The following is a 14,804-nucleotide window of genomic DNA, read 5'->3' as shown; positions in this document are numbered from 1 at the left end:
TGCGAGGTTATGTGCATACTGTATAAACAAAAATATCCATGCAATTATTAGTCAATGAGACCTTTTGTTTTTATTATTATTGGAAAACAAGTAGCAAAAACAGTCTGGTGGTTTCCAAAAGTTTAAAATTTATTTTATGCAAAAATATTTACGAGTGACAGAACCTTATATTCAGGGAGCATTCCCTTAAAATTAAACAATTAGGTTTGAACTTTTTATTCTCAAAAGTGAATCTATGAAACCCCCCAAAAATAAGACAAATAAATAAATCACTGTACAGCATGTAGTTAGAAAATAAATGCATTCATGTAGCCCTTTACAGAATAATGCAAAATTAGGAGGATACACAAAAATTAAACAGTCATATCTTTGAAGAGTGGATGCTGCAGTGCCATGGAGGCCGTTATCCTCGTTGCTGGGTTTAAATCTAACAGTTTATCCAGGAGGTCGTATACATCATCAGGCGCTTTGTCCCAGCCCATCTCCTGCAGCTCTGCAATGCTTCTGAGTGAGCCTGAGCTCATGCGTTTCCTAGCGGGACTCCCAGCATCCTGTTTGACTTCTGCTGGGTTACGTGAGGCTTGAAACTCAGCAGGAAGTGAGGCGTCATCCCATGATCGCAAACCTCTCAGGGTCTCACAGAGGATCCTCAGGTCCAGCCGAGGAAGTTCACGACTGCACACTATAGATTTACCTGCATTCAGAAACAAAATAATATTCAGTCAGCTGAAGGTGCGATGAAAATCAACATACAGCAGGACCCACAGACGCCTGTCCCCATACCAAACGTCTTAGCAGCCTCTTTCGTCTCTCTAGATCCTCGAATGGTCATGATCTGAGTAAGAGCGATCAGATCGTCACTGGCTTTGAAGAACGGATACCTCCCGCTCAGCAGGGACAGCAATATGACTCCAGCTGACCACATGTCAATCGCTGCATAGAGGTGTGCTTTTATTAGTCACAATTCATTACGGAAGGACAAAGTTTCACTGTGTAAACATAAGACAGTTGAACTAAACATGAAATGTACACCATACTAAATTTGTGTTCCATTCACAAGTCAGATGTGGGATATTCCTACTTCATATCTCTGTCTTCTGGCCATGAAACTTTTTGTTATCCAATGCTCAGATTATATTAGCACTGGGTATGAAATACAGATTTCCTGATTTGATTCAGTTCTGATGTATTTGGGTATATTGGCTTGATGTTGATTCAGTAGCCACTCCGATTCAATCAGTAACTCTTGAGTTTGTGAGTCATTAAAAGAGCTAACACACAAGAGTCATTTGTTGGTGAATCAGACTTCAGTGATCATGATGACAGTGTTTGTTGTGCAGGTGTACAATCATCAGTTTAAAGGGAGTAACATCAAGTGGCATTTTATTTTACTTTTCCAAGTAGGAAATTGAAAAATTTCCAAGTTGAATATAAACGAGCATTAATACTGAATCACATTCCAAATAACAATATGCACCAAATATTAATGTCGATGAGTAGCTTTACCTGTTCCCTGGTTGGGGCACTTGGTCAGAACCTCAGGAGCCCTAAAGCCTGGGGTCCCGGCCCGCGGAGCCACCTGCTGTTTCCTGTCAAAGCAGTTAAGTTCTTCACTGACCAATGAATGAAAGACTCGGAAGTAATTTTTTTTGACTGCATTATAATGATTTCTTAATTCAGAATATGATCAAGATTGCGTAGGTGGATGTTTTGGGGGAATTTGGCAGTAAAAAGTATAACATTTAAAGCCACTTAAAATTAACAAATTGACTCGAAAAAAGATTTGTTCATTTTGATGAACGAGATCGAACAAGAGAGTCAGTAAAATGATCCGAACTTCCCATCACTAGAACCTTTAGAACAGGGCTATCAAACTCAGCTCTGAGAGGGCCACAGTCCCACAGAAAATCTGTTTGCAATTCGCCCATACCTGTAGTTTTAAATAGGCCTGAAGAAATTGATTAGCAGGATCAGGTGCGTTTAATTAATGTTAAAGCTAAACTCTGCAGGACAGTGGCCCTCCAGGAACTGAGTTTGACACCCCTGCAGACAAAATCTTTTTTTTTTACATCTAAAAAAGAAAGTTTGCATTTATTAATGTGGGTGGACAAAACACAATGCAGTGTAATACAAAAGATGTACAAATAAACGTTCCTCAAAAGCCTGATGGATCATGTTTTTGATGCATTTTAACAAGATTTTCCCAAAAGAATGATGGACAAACTTGAAAGTAAACTTGAAATATTACTTCATTTTGAAATATTACTGACAATATAAAAGTTATTCTTACATTTACTTTATAAAAAAATATACTGTATATAAATATGACTTGATTAAGAGTGTGTACCTGGACAGGCAGATGTTGCAGACGCGGTCGGTCATGAAGCAGTTGCAGGTGAGCATCGGGCTGACGGCAGGGGCTTTGGGTTTCTGATTTAAAGGAGTTCTCACAGGGACTGAGCGGTGTTTTGAAGAAACAATCTTACGTGGAATTACCTCCTCTCTTTTTGTTTTTAAAAGCAATCCCTGAAATACAATCCGACAGGTAAAGAGCTGATAGTTATTCACGTGTCACATGCAACCAGTGTGAGAAAAGACGCTAACCTCAACTTTGTCAGTGCCAGGTTTATGAGAGTTTGTGCCGTTTATGTTTTTCTCCCCAAATACAGACCGTGGTGCCTTATCAAGTCCCAACAGTTCCTTTGAGAGGAAGGAAATAAGTTTTTGACATGAATACGTTTTCTAAAATAAAACAATATGAACATGGCAGAGCAAACCTGGAAGTACAGTGTCCCCCAATGTGACTCATAACCATCATCATATTAAAAACTTAATTCATCTATTTAACAAAGAGAGACAGTGCAGACACCTTGCTGTGTTTAATGCGTGAGGGCGGGCAGGGTCTTTTAGCTGGTGCTTTAGTGCTAGACAGAATGGCAGGGTTTCTGGTGTTGGGTGGTAAAGGCACTAGTTTCTGTTTCCCAAGTGATTCCTCCACCATTTTAGACGACCCTCCACCTTTATGAGCTTTTGCTTTCACCACCTTCAGAAGTTCTATCTGCGTATCAGGAGTGCCCTGCGCCAGGCCAAAGTCCACAAGAGAGTACCTGAGGAACGAGAAAGACGGGAATCAGCATGCTTCAGTTAACTTGGATCTATTCCAGTGGTTATCAGCCTTTTTGACTCCAAGGCCCCCCCCTTTGTCTTAGACAATGTTCAAAGATCCTCCAATCCTAATTATATAAATCTGTGTTAATAAAAATAAAGGCAAATCAGTTTAATGTTGTGCATTTTATAATTATTGAGTTATTTTTTTGTAGTATTGGGTCCCCTGGCCCCAAAAAGTTCAAGAAGATATAAGTAAATGTAATTCATATGAAACAAGCTGTTTAAGAGAATTAATAATCTCTTTATATGATGATGAACATATTTAATTTAGGATTTTTTTTTCCTTCACAAACAAACATTGATCAACACACATACATGGTCATAAAATATGATAAACAGAAGCTCAACCGTACTTGCTTGAAATGTGAGAACAAACCTCATTGGTTGTCGTGCGTCAAGCAAGTAGGTTTTTGAGCTGCCTTTTACCATATTGGATGAGCTCTATGTATGTTCTTTGATCAGTGAACTTTTTAAAGAGTCAAAGTCAAAGTTTTGGTGGAATGGACTTTCAATGGAGGGACAAAAATCTCAGGTTTCATTTAAAAAAATATCTTCATCTTCATGTTTCGAAGATGAATGAAAGTCTAACGGGTTTGGAACAGCATGACAGTGAGAGAAAAAAAAAAACCTGGTTTTCATTTTTTTACATCTATAAATTCCATTAGGAAAGCACAATATATTAGCACCAAATTGGCTATAAGATATTTTAAAGCTGATTTCCCTTTTTTTTTGTACATTACATAGCTATAATCTAACAATCATTTAGCCAGTTACAATTGTTACAATTATCTTACATAAGCAAGAAACTGGCAATTACATGTGTATCAGGCAGAGATACCAGACATGAACATTAGGTACATACTCTCTCCTTTGTTGATTGAACAGGAAATTGGTTGGTTTGATGTCTCGATGGATGATGCCAAACTTGTGAATGTGTCTCAAGGCTTTGAGCAGGTGGAAGATGTAATGCTTCACATCCTCAAAACTCAAGGAGCCAACAATATCCTACAAGGAATGAAGACTTTTGGGTGATATCTTGGGTATAGGCTAAACTAGGCTGCATTTACACTGGCACAACAAATCCGATCTTTTACTCACATCTGACACAGATGTTTGTTGCCCACGTGTAAACACAAAAATCCGCATGAGATCCGATTTTTTAGCATCCGATCTGAGCCACTTCCAAATGTGGTTTTAAATCAGATACATATCCGATGTCTGGACATCCGACCTACGTCTAAACACGCATATCTGATTCCGCTTTGAATTCCAAGCCACCACAAGGCGAGGACGACACGTTTATTCACAAAGATAGCTTTTTAATCTTGTACTTCACTGTAATTAAACCAACAAGCTTCACTTTTGGGTTACTCACTCGCGCGCGCTCGCTCTCTTTCTCTCTGGTTAATTCATTCGAATTCATTAAAAATATATATATATATTACAGGGCTACTTTATTTCACTTCAGAATTCTAGATCTGAGCTGTAGATAAACGAAACATTATTTCCAGACTATATTTCTGTTCCGTCAGATTTTGCGCTACAAAACATTCCTGACAGCTGTAATCTAGTCCATGCTGGCAAATAATCATGACCACCCGACATTATATAAATAATTTTAATAGCACAGCCATTCAAAACCAGGGTCTATCATGTGCATAGTAAAACGATCACCGAAAATCATTTTTGGTGGGCATTAATGTAAACACAGATATGGGATACCAGTCCTGTCTAAACTGAGTGTAAACAGTCAGGCCAAAAAATCGGATCTGGTCAAAAGATCGGATCTGTGCATTAAGACTTGCAGTGTAAATGCAGCCCTATTCATGGTGTATCATTATTTGGGTTAAAAGCACACATATGACAGGCATTTACCACAAATGTTTGATGCTCCATGTATGGCATGACAATGACCACGTGATGCTCTTTCCTGAAGCAGTACGTGACCCCCATCACATTTTCTGTTCCTCTGCAAAGGGAGATAAAATAGATAAAAATCCTGTAAAGTAACTCTGAAAACGAAGTTTGCTCATGGCATGAGCATATCTTACATGGCATGCATCACAGAAAACATGAAAACAAACGATGATAGGTTAAAATATGACACATTTTCATTACTCACCCAGCAACAGTCAGGCACTGGAGTTCAGCAGCTATTCGCACAGGATGACTGGTGGGGATCAGGTGTTTCAATGCAAACATCCTTCTTGAGCCGTCGGTCATCTGCGCCTCTGCCAAATACACTGTGCTGAAAGTGCCTGAAATCACAGGATGATGCAAAGGTTAAACTAAGGTTAATCAATCAGCAGAAAAAAAAAAAAGTATGATTTATGTGCATTCAAAGCTATTCCATCATTAAGTATAACCAGCAAGAAATGTAATGGCAAACCTTCTCCAATTTTATCTATAATACGAAAAATTCGAGACAGCTGTGGCAGAACTTCATACAGGTATGCAATGTCCGTCTCAACATCCCCTAAACAAAAGAGAATCACATAGCCTAGGTTTAATTATTTAGGTAAAATTACATAATGAAACAGAATTATCTAAAAAACTTTGCTAGACAAACAGACATTTCCTTTTGAAATAAAGTACATACTTTTAAATATTATTTAAATAATACACTGTAAAAGAATATACTTAAGTGTGAACTAAATGTAATGTTTTTAGACACTTAATTGCATGTTAAATGACAATGTATTATAGTTTAAATTTAAGTTAAATGCAATTAAGTGAACTTAAGAGTGCCCTTTTGACCCACTTAAGAACATCTTTATATGAAATTTCATAAATACTTCTACTGTCTTATACATAAAAGTTAATTGTAGGCTATTGCAAAAATGTACTACTAAGCAATTAAACTAAAATATACTTTAATGTCATTTCTGTTGAAACTTGTATGTCAAGTATTTAAATGTAATTACATGTTTGTCATGAGTAGTACATTTAAAACACTAACATTCATAGTGAAAAAGGCTCACTCACTGGGAATTTTGTGTCTGCTCCTGCCCTTTTCAACACTTTGATGAGAGCTTCTCTGCCCAGTCGGTGCTGCTTCCATTTAATCCCACAATAGCCAACAGATCCAATAATGTGGGAAAAACTGTTGGATGGCATTAGGCACTATTAATACTCCTAAACAGCTCGACTGGTATAATCTTGTTTAACTGAATCAAAATGAGACCAAAACACATTTTAACGTCGGAATTTATAATATAATGTAAAAATACAGTTTTAAAAACCTTTACCTGTTGTTTTTGCTCGAGTTTATGAGAAATACTGTACTTTACCAGTATACTGTGTCCGATGAACAGCTGCACGCACTGGCGTAAACACACAGCTACCGCACAAAGTTCATAAGTTATGATAAGGGCTTATTTTGATATTAAACAGTAAATTCATCGCCGTGTCAAACACGTTTATCGCGCATATAAAAGAAAACGCAAATGTTTTGATAAACACACAACTAGGTCTAGTTTGAGAGATGTCTTTCTCTTTCTTCCCGACGAACTCCAAGTTCCGCGCTAAAACTGAGACGCAGGTCACGTGACCACCACCCAGCTAATGCATAGCTTCCCTTTAGCAAAAGTATTAATTCAGTAATGGCTGACATTTTAAATGGAAGTTTCCCCGCAAACAAACTTAAAATAACACAATATACAAAATGCTCAATTAATAAATGGCATTCACAAAATAGCATCTCAAATGATGAATGCAATGTTAAATACAATTTAATTTGCTCATTTAATGAATCATAAACTTGAAGAAAAATAAAATGAAATACAGTTAATAATTTCATAATTTTAAGGCAACTCAACCATTCAATGAAGGCGTTTCACTTAGTATTGAATATTTTATTCACTAAAATATTGAAAGACAGCTCACGTTTTTTTAAATTTTTTTTTTTTTTTTATGTACAACTATTAATCATTTGTATTGTAAAATAATGTGTGTATTAGTGGATTGAAGATTTAATCGATGTTTTGTGTTTTTATATTGCCCATTTTAACGAGATAGAAGGCTTTTATTTTGAAAAACCTTTATCGCGCAGACGCGTATTCTCTTCCGGTGCGAATCAGAAAATTCAGTTTACCGCTTTGTGCCATACTGCTCTGTTCACTGATCTACAATGTAGTGACCTAAAAATAATAATAAGTGTAGCTAGAGCTGGAGTCAATAAACTCTTTAGAATCGTTAATATCAGGGTTTTAATCATGGATAAATTTGTTGTTCGTTTACCAAAAGGAGACAGGGTGAAACAGGAACCAAAACAAGAGAGAAATTACAAACAAGCAACATTAGAGTCCTTGCGGGTAAGTCATTGCTCATTTTACCCTGCCCGTCATTCTTCACCAGATGTGCTATATTATTAATGTCTACATTTATTTGTCTACATATTTGTTCCAGAGAGTGGTCGTGATTGAAGACATTGAAAGGTACAAGTCAATCCTTGAACTGCCTGGCCAAGCTAAAGAGAACATGATAGCAGCCTTAAAGGAGTTGGACAAGAAAGTGCCTTCCAAAGAAGTGCTAAAGACTACCAAAATTGGTAAAACTTGCTGATTCCTTTCTAGTTGCACCCCTGTCTTTTCAAATCAATCCCATCAAATCAAATACTAATTTCAGCCCCTAACGTTACCACTTTCATTTGTATCTCTTCAGGACACACAGTTAACAACCTTCGCAAACACTCAGAAGATCCTGAAATCAAGTCCCTCGCGGGGGAGGTGTATAAACACTGGAGGACCTTTATTGAGGAACATGCAAATAAACCTTCCATAGAAGTTCGCTGTGACAAACAGACAGAAACTTTAAGGAGCAATGCCAAGAAACTGCTCTCCGAAGCTATTGCGTTGAAGGTACTTATCCTAAATGACCATTACAATTTCTTAACCACACGGACAGTTATTATGCTTTCATTAGTTTCTTGCTTCATTTAAATTCTGGAATGGTATTATTAAATATAATCATGATACAGTTGTACTTCGCATGCATGTTGTGTGATTCTTTTCCTGCCTGTCCAGGTGGAGCATGGACTGGTGGAGAACATTGAGAGGGAGGTCTTCCACCAGAGCTCTCGGCTTGTTAGCGGAGCTTACAGAAGGACTGTGAGGGCTCTTGTCTTTGCTCTGAAACATAAGCCTGAGTTGAGAGCGCAGGTCAAGGACGGCAAATTACCAGTTAATATATTCGTCTGCAATCACAAAAAGAAACTGTAAAGAATCGAAGAATTCAGACTTGTGACCTAAAGAAAATATTGTTTACCCATTTCATTTTTAAAAAATATATTTATAATATGTTTTTTTTAACATACAGCTGTATGATTTACTCATTGACTTGTAAACTTTTTTAACTTTCAATCTTAAATACAACATTTGACTTTTTTACATCTCATTTGCCAGAATGTTTCTTTCCATTCACAGCTACACTGCTGGTCAAAAGTTTGGAAAAATTGAGATTTTTTTTTTTTTAATGTTTTAGATACAGTTATGTTGTGAAATAATATTACAACTTAAATAACTGTTTTCTATTTTAATATATGTAAAATATAATTTATTCCTGTGATGCAAAGCTGAATTTACAGCTTCATTACTCCAGTCTTCAGTGTCACATGATCCTTCAGAAATCATTCTAATATGATGATTTGCTGCTCAAGAAACATTTATTATTATTATTATCAATGTTTAAAACAGTTTTGCTGCTTATATTGTTGTGGTAAAGGTGACACACTACCATTTAAAAGTTTGGGGTAAGTACGATCATTTAAAAAAATAGAAATTAGTACTTTTGATTCAAGTGACAGTACAGACATTTATAATATTTAAAAAACATTTCTATTTCAAATAAATTGCTGTTCTTTTAACTTTCTATTCATTAAAGAATCCTGAAAAAAATTATCAGTTTTCACAAAAATATTAAGCAACAACACTGATAATAGTAAAAATCATTATTCATAACTGAGCACCAGTAATAATTAAGCATCAAATCATTATATTAGAGTGATTTCTGAAGGATCTTGTGACACTGAAGACTGGAGTAATGATGCTGAAAATTCAGCTTTGCATCACAGGATAAATTATATTAAAATAGAAATTTATTTAAAAATGTAATCATATTTCACAAAATTTGTATTGTATTTATACAAAATATTTTTGATCAAATACAAGCAACCTTAGTGAGCATAAGAGACTTCTTTCAAAAACACTAAAACAATCTTAATTTTTCCAAACTTTGGACCGCCAGTGTACATAAAAAAGTATAAAAATAGAGATATATCAAGTCCTTATGTATTCATTGTGTGACGCTCCAATAGACCTTTATAGTTGTTCAATCTTCCGGTTTGTATTTCCACAGCATGAAGGAATGATCTTACGGATTTATGAATGAACCGCTCCTTTTATAATCTTCCCATTCTACTGACATCTGCTTCAAACGTAACAATGCTCACGATAACTTTCGTTAATGCTACAATAAGTAAATCCACTTCACCAGCTAATTACTCTTCAACAGAGATGCCATAGAAATATACAGAGCTACTTCAAAAGGAAGTTCAAAGACAAAAGATGGCTGCACGCTTGTTTCTCTGGCGCATAAGGTCTATAGGAGCACCAACCACACAATAGCAATTAACATGAGGATGACAGCGAGAACACAGATACTGATGAAGATGATGTCACTGGTGTCATGCGGTTCACTTTCTTCTTCGACTTTCTTGTTGTTTGATTCCTGGGCCAGGCGGGCCAGTTCATTGAGCCGGATACGTTCCTCAACTGAGATAATGCTGGCCATGGCCACCTTCCTCTGGGCGTCACACTGCACCTCATATTCCTGAATATTCTGCTGCGGCCCATCAGAGAAGTCGATATAAAGCGAGTTGACCAGCATGGTGATGTTTTGACGTTTCTGCGGAAGATCAGATATGAGGATATGAGGCATCGTTAATGTTGATTTGAACAAAGCCATATTTAAAAGCTGCTATAAGAGATACTGTATCAGACATTTGTTAACATCTGAATTAGACCTAGGACTAAGTGAGTCACTGAGAACAGTGTAGGAAACTAGGGGTGTTTTAAGTGTGGTATCCCCAAAAAAAGAATCTGCGCTTGTCTCTTTATCTTATATACCTGTCCAGCAGTTCCACAGTTGACAAAACGGGCTAGAATTTTGTAGGATGTTTCTGTCAGCTGGGCCGAACAGGATGGATTGCCCAGGTAAATTTTTTCACGGTCCAGCTGAGGTAAAGCCTGTCTGGAGACCTGAATCTGAAACTCAGTTCGTGTGCAGCTTACATTGACTGGCACCACTGCAACACAAAAACAACAACAAAACATCAACTATTCAGGTTGAGGTCAGTGAATATGATATGGAATGCTGTGTTGGAAGAATTTGACAATTCTTTAAGTACTTGTTTTGAGGAATAAATATTTGGGGGAATAAATGCAGTTCTGTTACTAAGTAATGAGATAATCTCAGTAATAAATACATTTTACAATTCTTAATCAACTTTTTTTTTGAGTCATAAACTCTATTAGCCTACATACTCTATGTAACTTTTTGAAAAAAATAATAATTAATGAGATATTCCTTTTTAAACCCATCTTACAAACCATGTACCCAAATAATACACCTTTGATGGACCTATAATAATATTTTATAACTGTCGGGGCGGATTTGGCGGGAAATTGCGTACATTCTCTCTTTGCGTAGCCTAACGTCGTATAATCAAAAATTCAAATGTATAATTTTAGGGCTTCGGGTCATTTTGACCAGCGACGGAAGGATTTCTTACAAAGGGAGGAGATGATGGATAAAGTTTGTTAAGAAAAATGGACCATGGATAATTTAAAACGGTTGCAAAAAAACAAACAAACAAAAACGCTATTTATATTTCCATCCGGCTCTCTTAAGATGTCATATATCTGTGAACACTCGAACCACATTCATCATCCGCACGGAGGAGCAGAGCTGAAGCGCAACTAAAACAATTTTGCAGTATTTTTAACCACTTGATGGCCAAATACAAAGTGTAGCTCAAATATCAACAAATATGAGGTAACTCAGTCATTACCGGTATTATTTATAGCCTACACTCTTGATTGATGGTTCCATGAAGAACCTTTCACATCCATAAAACCTTTCCATTCCACAAAAGGTCCTTTATAGTCGAGAAAAGCTCTTCATATTTTTAAAATGTTCTACACAATAAGAAAAATAGTTCTTTTAAACACTGAAAGGTTCTTTGGAAGGGAACTATGGCATTGCCGTGAAGGGGTCAGCCCTATGTTCCCACAGCCCTATGTTCTCACATTTCTAAGAATTTTTTTTTTTTTTACGATTTGTCTAAACCCCAGTTACGGGTAGGTTTAGGGGTGGGGTCAGGCCATTTGTGGGAACATTGTCTAAACCCCAGTTACGGGTAGGTTTAGGGGTAGGGTCAGGGGAAGGCCATTTGTGGGAACATAGGGCTGTGGGAACATAGACATGCTCCCGCTGTGAAAAACCCCTTTTGGAACCTTTACTTTCAAGAGTGAACCACTGAAAATATGCGTATGTCATATGAACAACCAGTCAGTAGGCTATAACTAAAATACTTGCGTCTATTTGTATACTGAATGTGTTAAATTCTACTGGGCTGTATGTTTTTGATTCACTAAATAAACCGTAACGTAACATCATTTGGTTCCCAAAACTACTTTTAGAAGGATGAATTCAAACTGTGATAAGTGAGCACTCACCTCCTATGTAGGAGGCTGTGAAGCCCTTAAAGGCATTGTTACGGTCAGTATTGAGAACAACCAATAGTTTATTTCCCTTAGAGGTCAACGATGGAGGCTGTTCACTACCACACCACTGGCCCAACAGAGTGTCAGTCTCGCTGTCCCCATCGTACACAGTCACTGAGTCATAGTTGCACATGTCGGTCAGGCTGTTCCGACCCTCAAGCTCCAGAAGGGGAAAAAATAGCTTGACCCTGTATCCGGCCGCTAGAGTGATTGTCCAGTGGCAGTTGATGTTATTGGGGTAGATGTTTGGGAAGTGAGGGCTAGTAAAGTTCCCACTGATATGTTTGAGTATTTGCTGGCACTCTCCTTTAAAAAACAGCAAGATCAAGGAATTATACACTTGAAATGTTATTATGATTATGCATCTTGTATGACAACAAGTGTCTCACCTGAGTAGTAGTAGGCTTTAAAACCTCTCCCTCCGATGTTGAAGTCAGATTTGAAGACCACCAGCAGTTGGTTTGATGTGGTGACGGTGTTGGGAGGTCTCTCATTACCGCAGTAATTGCCCAGGTGCTGGTGTTTAACAGTGGGGCCGTCAAAGAGAGCCACATAGTCAAAGTTGCACCCCTCGTTGTTTTCCAACTGAAAGTCAAGAAACACCAGGCTGACTACACTCTGATTGGACACATGTACTGTCCAGGAGCAGTCGGCATTGTTGCTGTAGTCTTGTGGATGACCTGGGCTTGAGATGACTCCTGAAAGACCGGTCAAAACCCCACCGCACATATCTGTTTTAGAGAGAGAAACAAATTAACTGATGTATAAATTAATGTATACAATTACACACAGTGTGCTTGAAAGTGAAAGACTTTACTGGATGCATTTTGGGTTATTTGTGACCCAGAAACGATTTCTATTTAAAAAAACAAACATAATATAGTTTTAAGAATGGCAACCAAAGACCATTGAACCAGATATAACAACTGCATCATAAAAATTGATCAAGTGTTTATGCATGTAAAATGAATATATTTATGTGACTGTTTATATATTTGTGACTGTTTTTGAGGAGTCATGAGTTATAAGTTCAAAGGAATTTAATTAATTCCATTGATTTCAATGGAGTTAATACTGGTAATTATATGACGAATACATTCTTATAAATGTTTTATAAAAAATATTCGAAAACAAGTTCTCATAAATATTGAGTAAAAAATATAGCTTTTTCTTGTATTTCAGTGGTTCATTTAAATGACATTTTACAATTTTAATTAATAAAAAAGCGGCAAGTTTGTCATAACATGGTAATAACATGGTAATATGCAAAACTTTGAAATGTTTGCATATTCACTCATTAATGAGAAGATATCAGATACAATATGTTTTTTGATGGAAAATATAGGGTTCATCCAAAAATGAAGAAAATATCATTGCTCACCCTCATGTTGTTCCAAACCCGTAAGACATTGTTCATCTTCGAAACACAAATAAAGATATTTTAAATTAAATCTGAGAGATTTCTGTCCCATTGCCATCCGCTACTACCCCTTTGTCGCTTCAAAAAGATCATAAAGAGATCGTAAAACGAATCCATTTGAATTGAGCAGTTTAGTCAAAATTTTCTGAAGAGACTTGATCACTTTAAATGAGGAACAGATTGAATTTAGGCCTTTATTCACATATAAATATACATATAAGTTCACATATACGAAAGTCTTACAGGTTTGGAATGAGAGTGAGTAAATGATGACAGAATTTTAGTTTTTGGGTGAGCTAACCCTTTAAGTTATGACTGTTTTTATGCATTATAAGCATGACAGGAGTTGAAAGATGGGATATAACAAGGTTAGTAGCAATTTCATCACACTAGACTTCTGTTATCAAATATAATGTTGAAGTTTTCTGCCAATACTTCCAAAACAATGTGTATTCTAACCTTTGAATGACCTCCATTAAAAATGGATTATACAGGAAAATCAATATTTTTACAAACCGAGGAACAAATCATAATGTAAATTGTAATGAACTGCATATTGACTGATATTAAAGCAATGTTCAGTTGCACTCCTCACCTTTCCTGTAGCCCACAGAGAAACCCTTGCGTGCGACATGGCGGTCTGAATGGAAGATAATGGACATGACGTTCCAGGACGAGCTGAACTGAGGTGGAGACACATCTCCACAGAATTTCCCCAGGAGGTTGCCCTCATCCTCGGAGATGCCGTTGTATATCTTGATGTAGTCGTAAGCACAGTCTGTATGGTATTCCAGCTCGAAGTGTTGGAAGGTTAACAGTACGGAAGAGCCTTCTGAGACCACTATCAACCAGGTGCATTCAGTGTTATAAGGGTACAGGCCTGGAAAATTAGGACTTGACACATTGCCGCTGCTTGCAGAGAGGATTCCTCCACATTTAACACCTATTCAAATACAGTTGAATCAAAACCAAAGCAACTTACAATGCTTTCAAGATTTACATTTGATCAGTATGCGTTACCTAATCAATAACAACTATTGAATGTACTTGTGTTTAAGACAAAGATGCACAGGCAACATAATTAGGAAGCTGCCTTACAAGTTTAAGGAAGAACTGAGGTGTTTACAATGGTACAACATTCATAAGGCGTGCACTTTCACCCATGTGATAGGAAGCCGTCCTACCTTTCTTGGAGGTGACCTTTCCAGCAATGAACAAGACATGAATGAAGACATTTATCCTTAAAACCATGTTGTTTCTGTTAGTATGCAGCATTTAAGTTCTTCTGCACATGCTGTCCTGCAGGGTTCAGAGAACAGGAGTAATATTAAAGCTCCTCATTCTTTGGACTACTGTCATTCTGGGGAAATTGGATAGGTGGTCCACTCTTTGGCGCTCCAACTAAATTTTAATGAGGACTATCAAATGCACGC

The 14,804-nt window shown here is 37.0% G+C and overlaps 3 protein-coding genes across 5 annotated transcripts; 1 reads left to right on the top strand and 2 right to left on the bottom strand.

Moving 5' to 3' along the window:
- Nucleotides 1-49: 49 nt before the first annotated feature.
- Nucleotides 50-6,716, bottom strand: cdc7 (cell division cycle 7 homolog). 3 transcript variants are annotated; one of them, XM_079875635.1, is made up of 12 exons: nt 6,417-6,716; nt 6,154-6,271; nt 5,558-5,644; nt 5,291-5,426; nt 5,044-5,137; nt 4,031-4,173; nt 2,870-3,107; nt 2,605-2,700; nt 2,348-2,526; nt 1,507-1,589; nt 784-933; nt 50-694 (listed from the first exon to the last, which is right to left on the bottom strand). In XM_079875635.1, the coding sequence occupies exons 2-12, from the start codon at nt 6,227-6,229 to the stop codon at nt 354-356; spliced, it is 1,623 nt and encodes a 540-aa protein (XP_079731761.1). In that variant the 5' UTR covers nt 6,230-6,271; nt 6,417-6,716; the 3' UTR covers nt 50-353. The 3 variants fall into 3 exon arrangements, with proteins under 3 accessions (XP_079731761.1, XP_079731762.1, XP_079731763.1); XM_079875636.1 differs by having other exon boundaries at nt 107-694; nt 3,044-3,107; nt 6,417-6,694; XM_079875637.1 differs by lacking the exon at nt 2,605-2,700 and having other exon boundaries at nt 107-694; nt 3,044-3,107; nt 6,417-6,694.
- Nucleotides 6,717-7,216: 500 nt separating this feature from the next.
- On the top strand, nt 7,217-8,557 carry tceanc2 (transcription elongation factor A (SII) N-terminal and central domain containing 2). The gene is made up of 4 exons (XM_079877638.1): nt 7,217-7,481; nt 7,576-7,717; nt 7,831-8,027; nt 8,193-8,557. Exons 1-4 carry the CDS (start codon nt 7,383-7,385, stop codon nt 8,385-8,387), a joined length of 633 nt encoding a protein of 210 aa, XP_079733764.1. The 5' UTR covers nt 7,217-7,382; the 3' UTR covers nt 8,388-8,557.
- Nucleotides 8,558-9,705: 1,148 nt separating this feature from the next.
- On the bottom strand, nt 9,706-14,675 carry cdcp2 (CUB domain containing protein 2). Its single transcript, XM_079877166.1, has 6 exons — nt 14,556-14,675; nt 13,967-14,314; nt 12,341-12,682; nt 11,904-12,257; nt 10,293-10,471; nt 9,706-10,071 (listed from the first exon to the last, which is right to left on the bottom strand). The coding sequence occupies exons 1-6, from the start codon at nt 14,644-14,646 to the stop codon at nt 9,766-9,768; spliced, it is 1,620 nt and encodes a 539-aa protein (XP_079733292.1). The 5' UTR covers nt 14,647-14,675; the 3' UTR covers nt 9,706-9,765.
- Nucleotides 14,676-14,804: the final 129 nt, after the last annotated feature.

The sequence above is a fragment of the Squalius cephalus genome (genome assembly GCF_949319135.1).
Source record: "Squalius cephalus genome assembly, chromosome: 7".
In the NCBI taxonomy this organism is placed as follows: domain Eukaryota; kingdom Metazoa; phylum Chordata; class Actinopteri; order Cypriniformes; family Leuciscidae; genus Squalius; species Squalius cephalus.
The sequence above is the reverse complement of the archived record's forward strand: the minus strand, read 5'-3'. Positions and strand labels throughout refer to the sequence as shown.

What these genes read in the sequence shown, in the direction of transcription:
- cdcp2 (XM_079877166.1), bottom strand. Translation starts at nt 14,646, where the DNA reads ATGCTGCATACTAACAGAAACAACATGGTTTTAAGGATAAATGTCTTC. An exon ending in CTCTGTGGGCTACAGGAAAG is followed by an intron (nt 12,683 to 13,966) that starts GTGAGGAGTGCA and finishes TCTCTAAAACAG; the next exon opens with ATATGTGCGGTGGGGTTTTG. An exon ending in ACTGTGGAACTGCTGGACAG is followed by an intron (nt 10,072 to 10,292) that starts GTATATAAGATA and finishes GATCTTCCGCAG; the next exon opens with AAACGTCAAAACATCACCAT.
- cdc7 (XM_079875635.1), bottom strand. Translation starts at nt 6,229, where the DNA reads ATGGAAGCAGCACCGACTGGGCAGAGAAGCTCTCATCAAAGTGTTGAA. An exon ending in GAGCAGACACAAAATTCCCA is followed by an intron (nt 5,645 to 6,153) that starts GTGAGTGAGCCT and finishes TCTTTTGTTTAG; the next exon opens with GGGATGTTGAGACGGACATT. An exon ending in TGGAGCATCAAACATTTGTG is followed by an intron (nt 4,174 to 5,043) that starts GTAAATGCCTGT and finishes CATTCCTTGTAG; the next exon opens with GATATTGTTGGCTCCTTGAG.
- tceanc2 (XM_079877638.1), top strand. Translation starts at nt 7,383, where the DNA reads ATGGATAAATTTGTTGTTCGTTTACCAAAAGGAGACAGGGTGAAACAG. An exon ending in GCTAAAGACTACCAAAATTG is followed by an intron (nt 7,718 to 7,830) that starts GTAAAACTTGCT and finishes GTATCTCTTCAG; the next exon opens with GACACACAGTTAACAACCTT. An exon ending in CCGAAGCTATTGCGTTGAAG is followed by an intron (nt 8,028 to 8,192) that starts GTACTTATCCTA and finishes CTGCCTGTCCAG; the next exon opens with GTGGAGCATGGACTGGTGGA.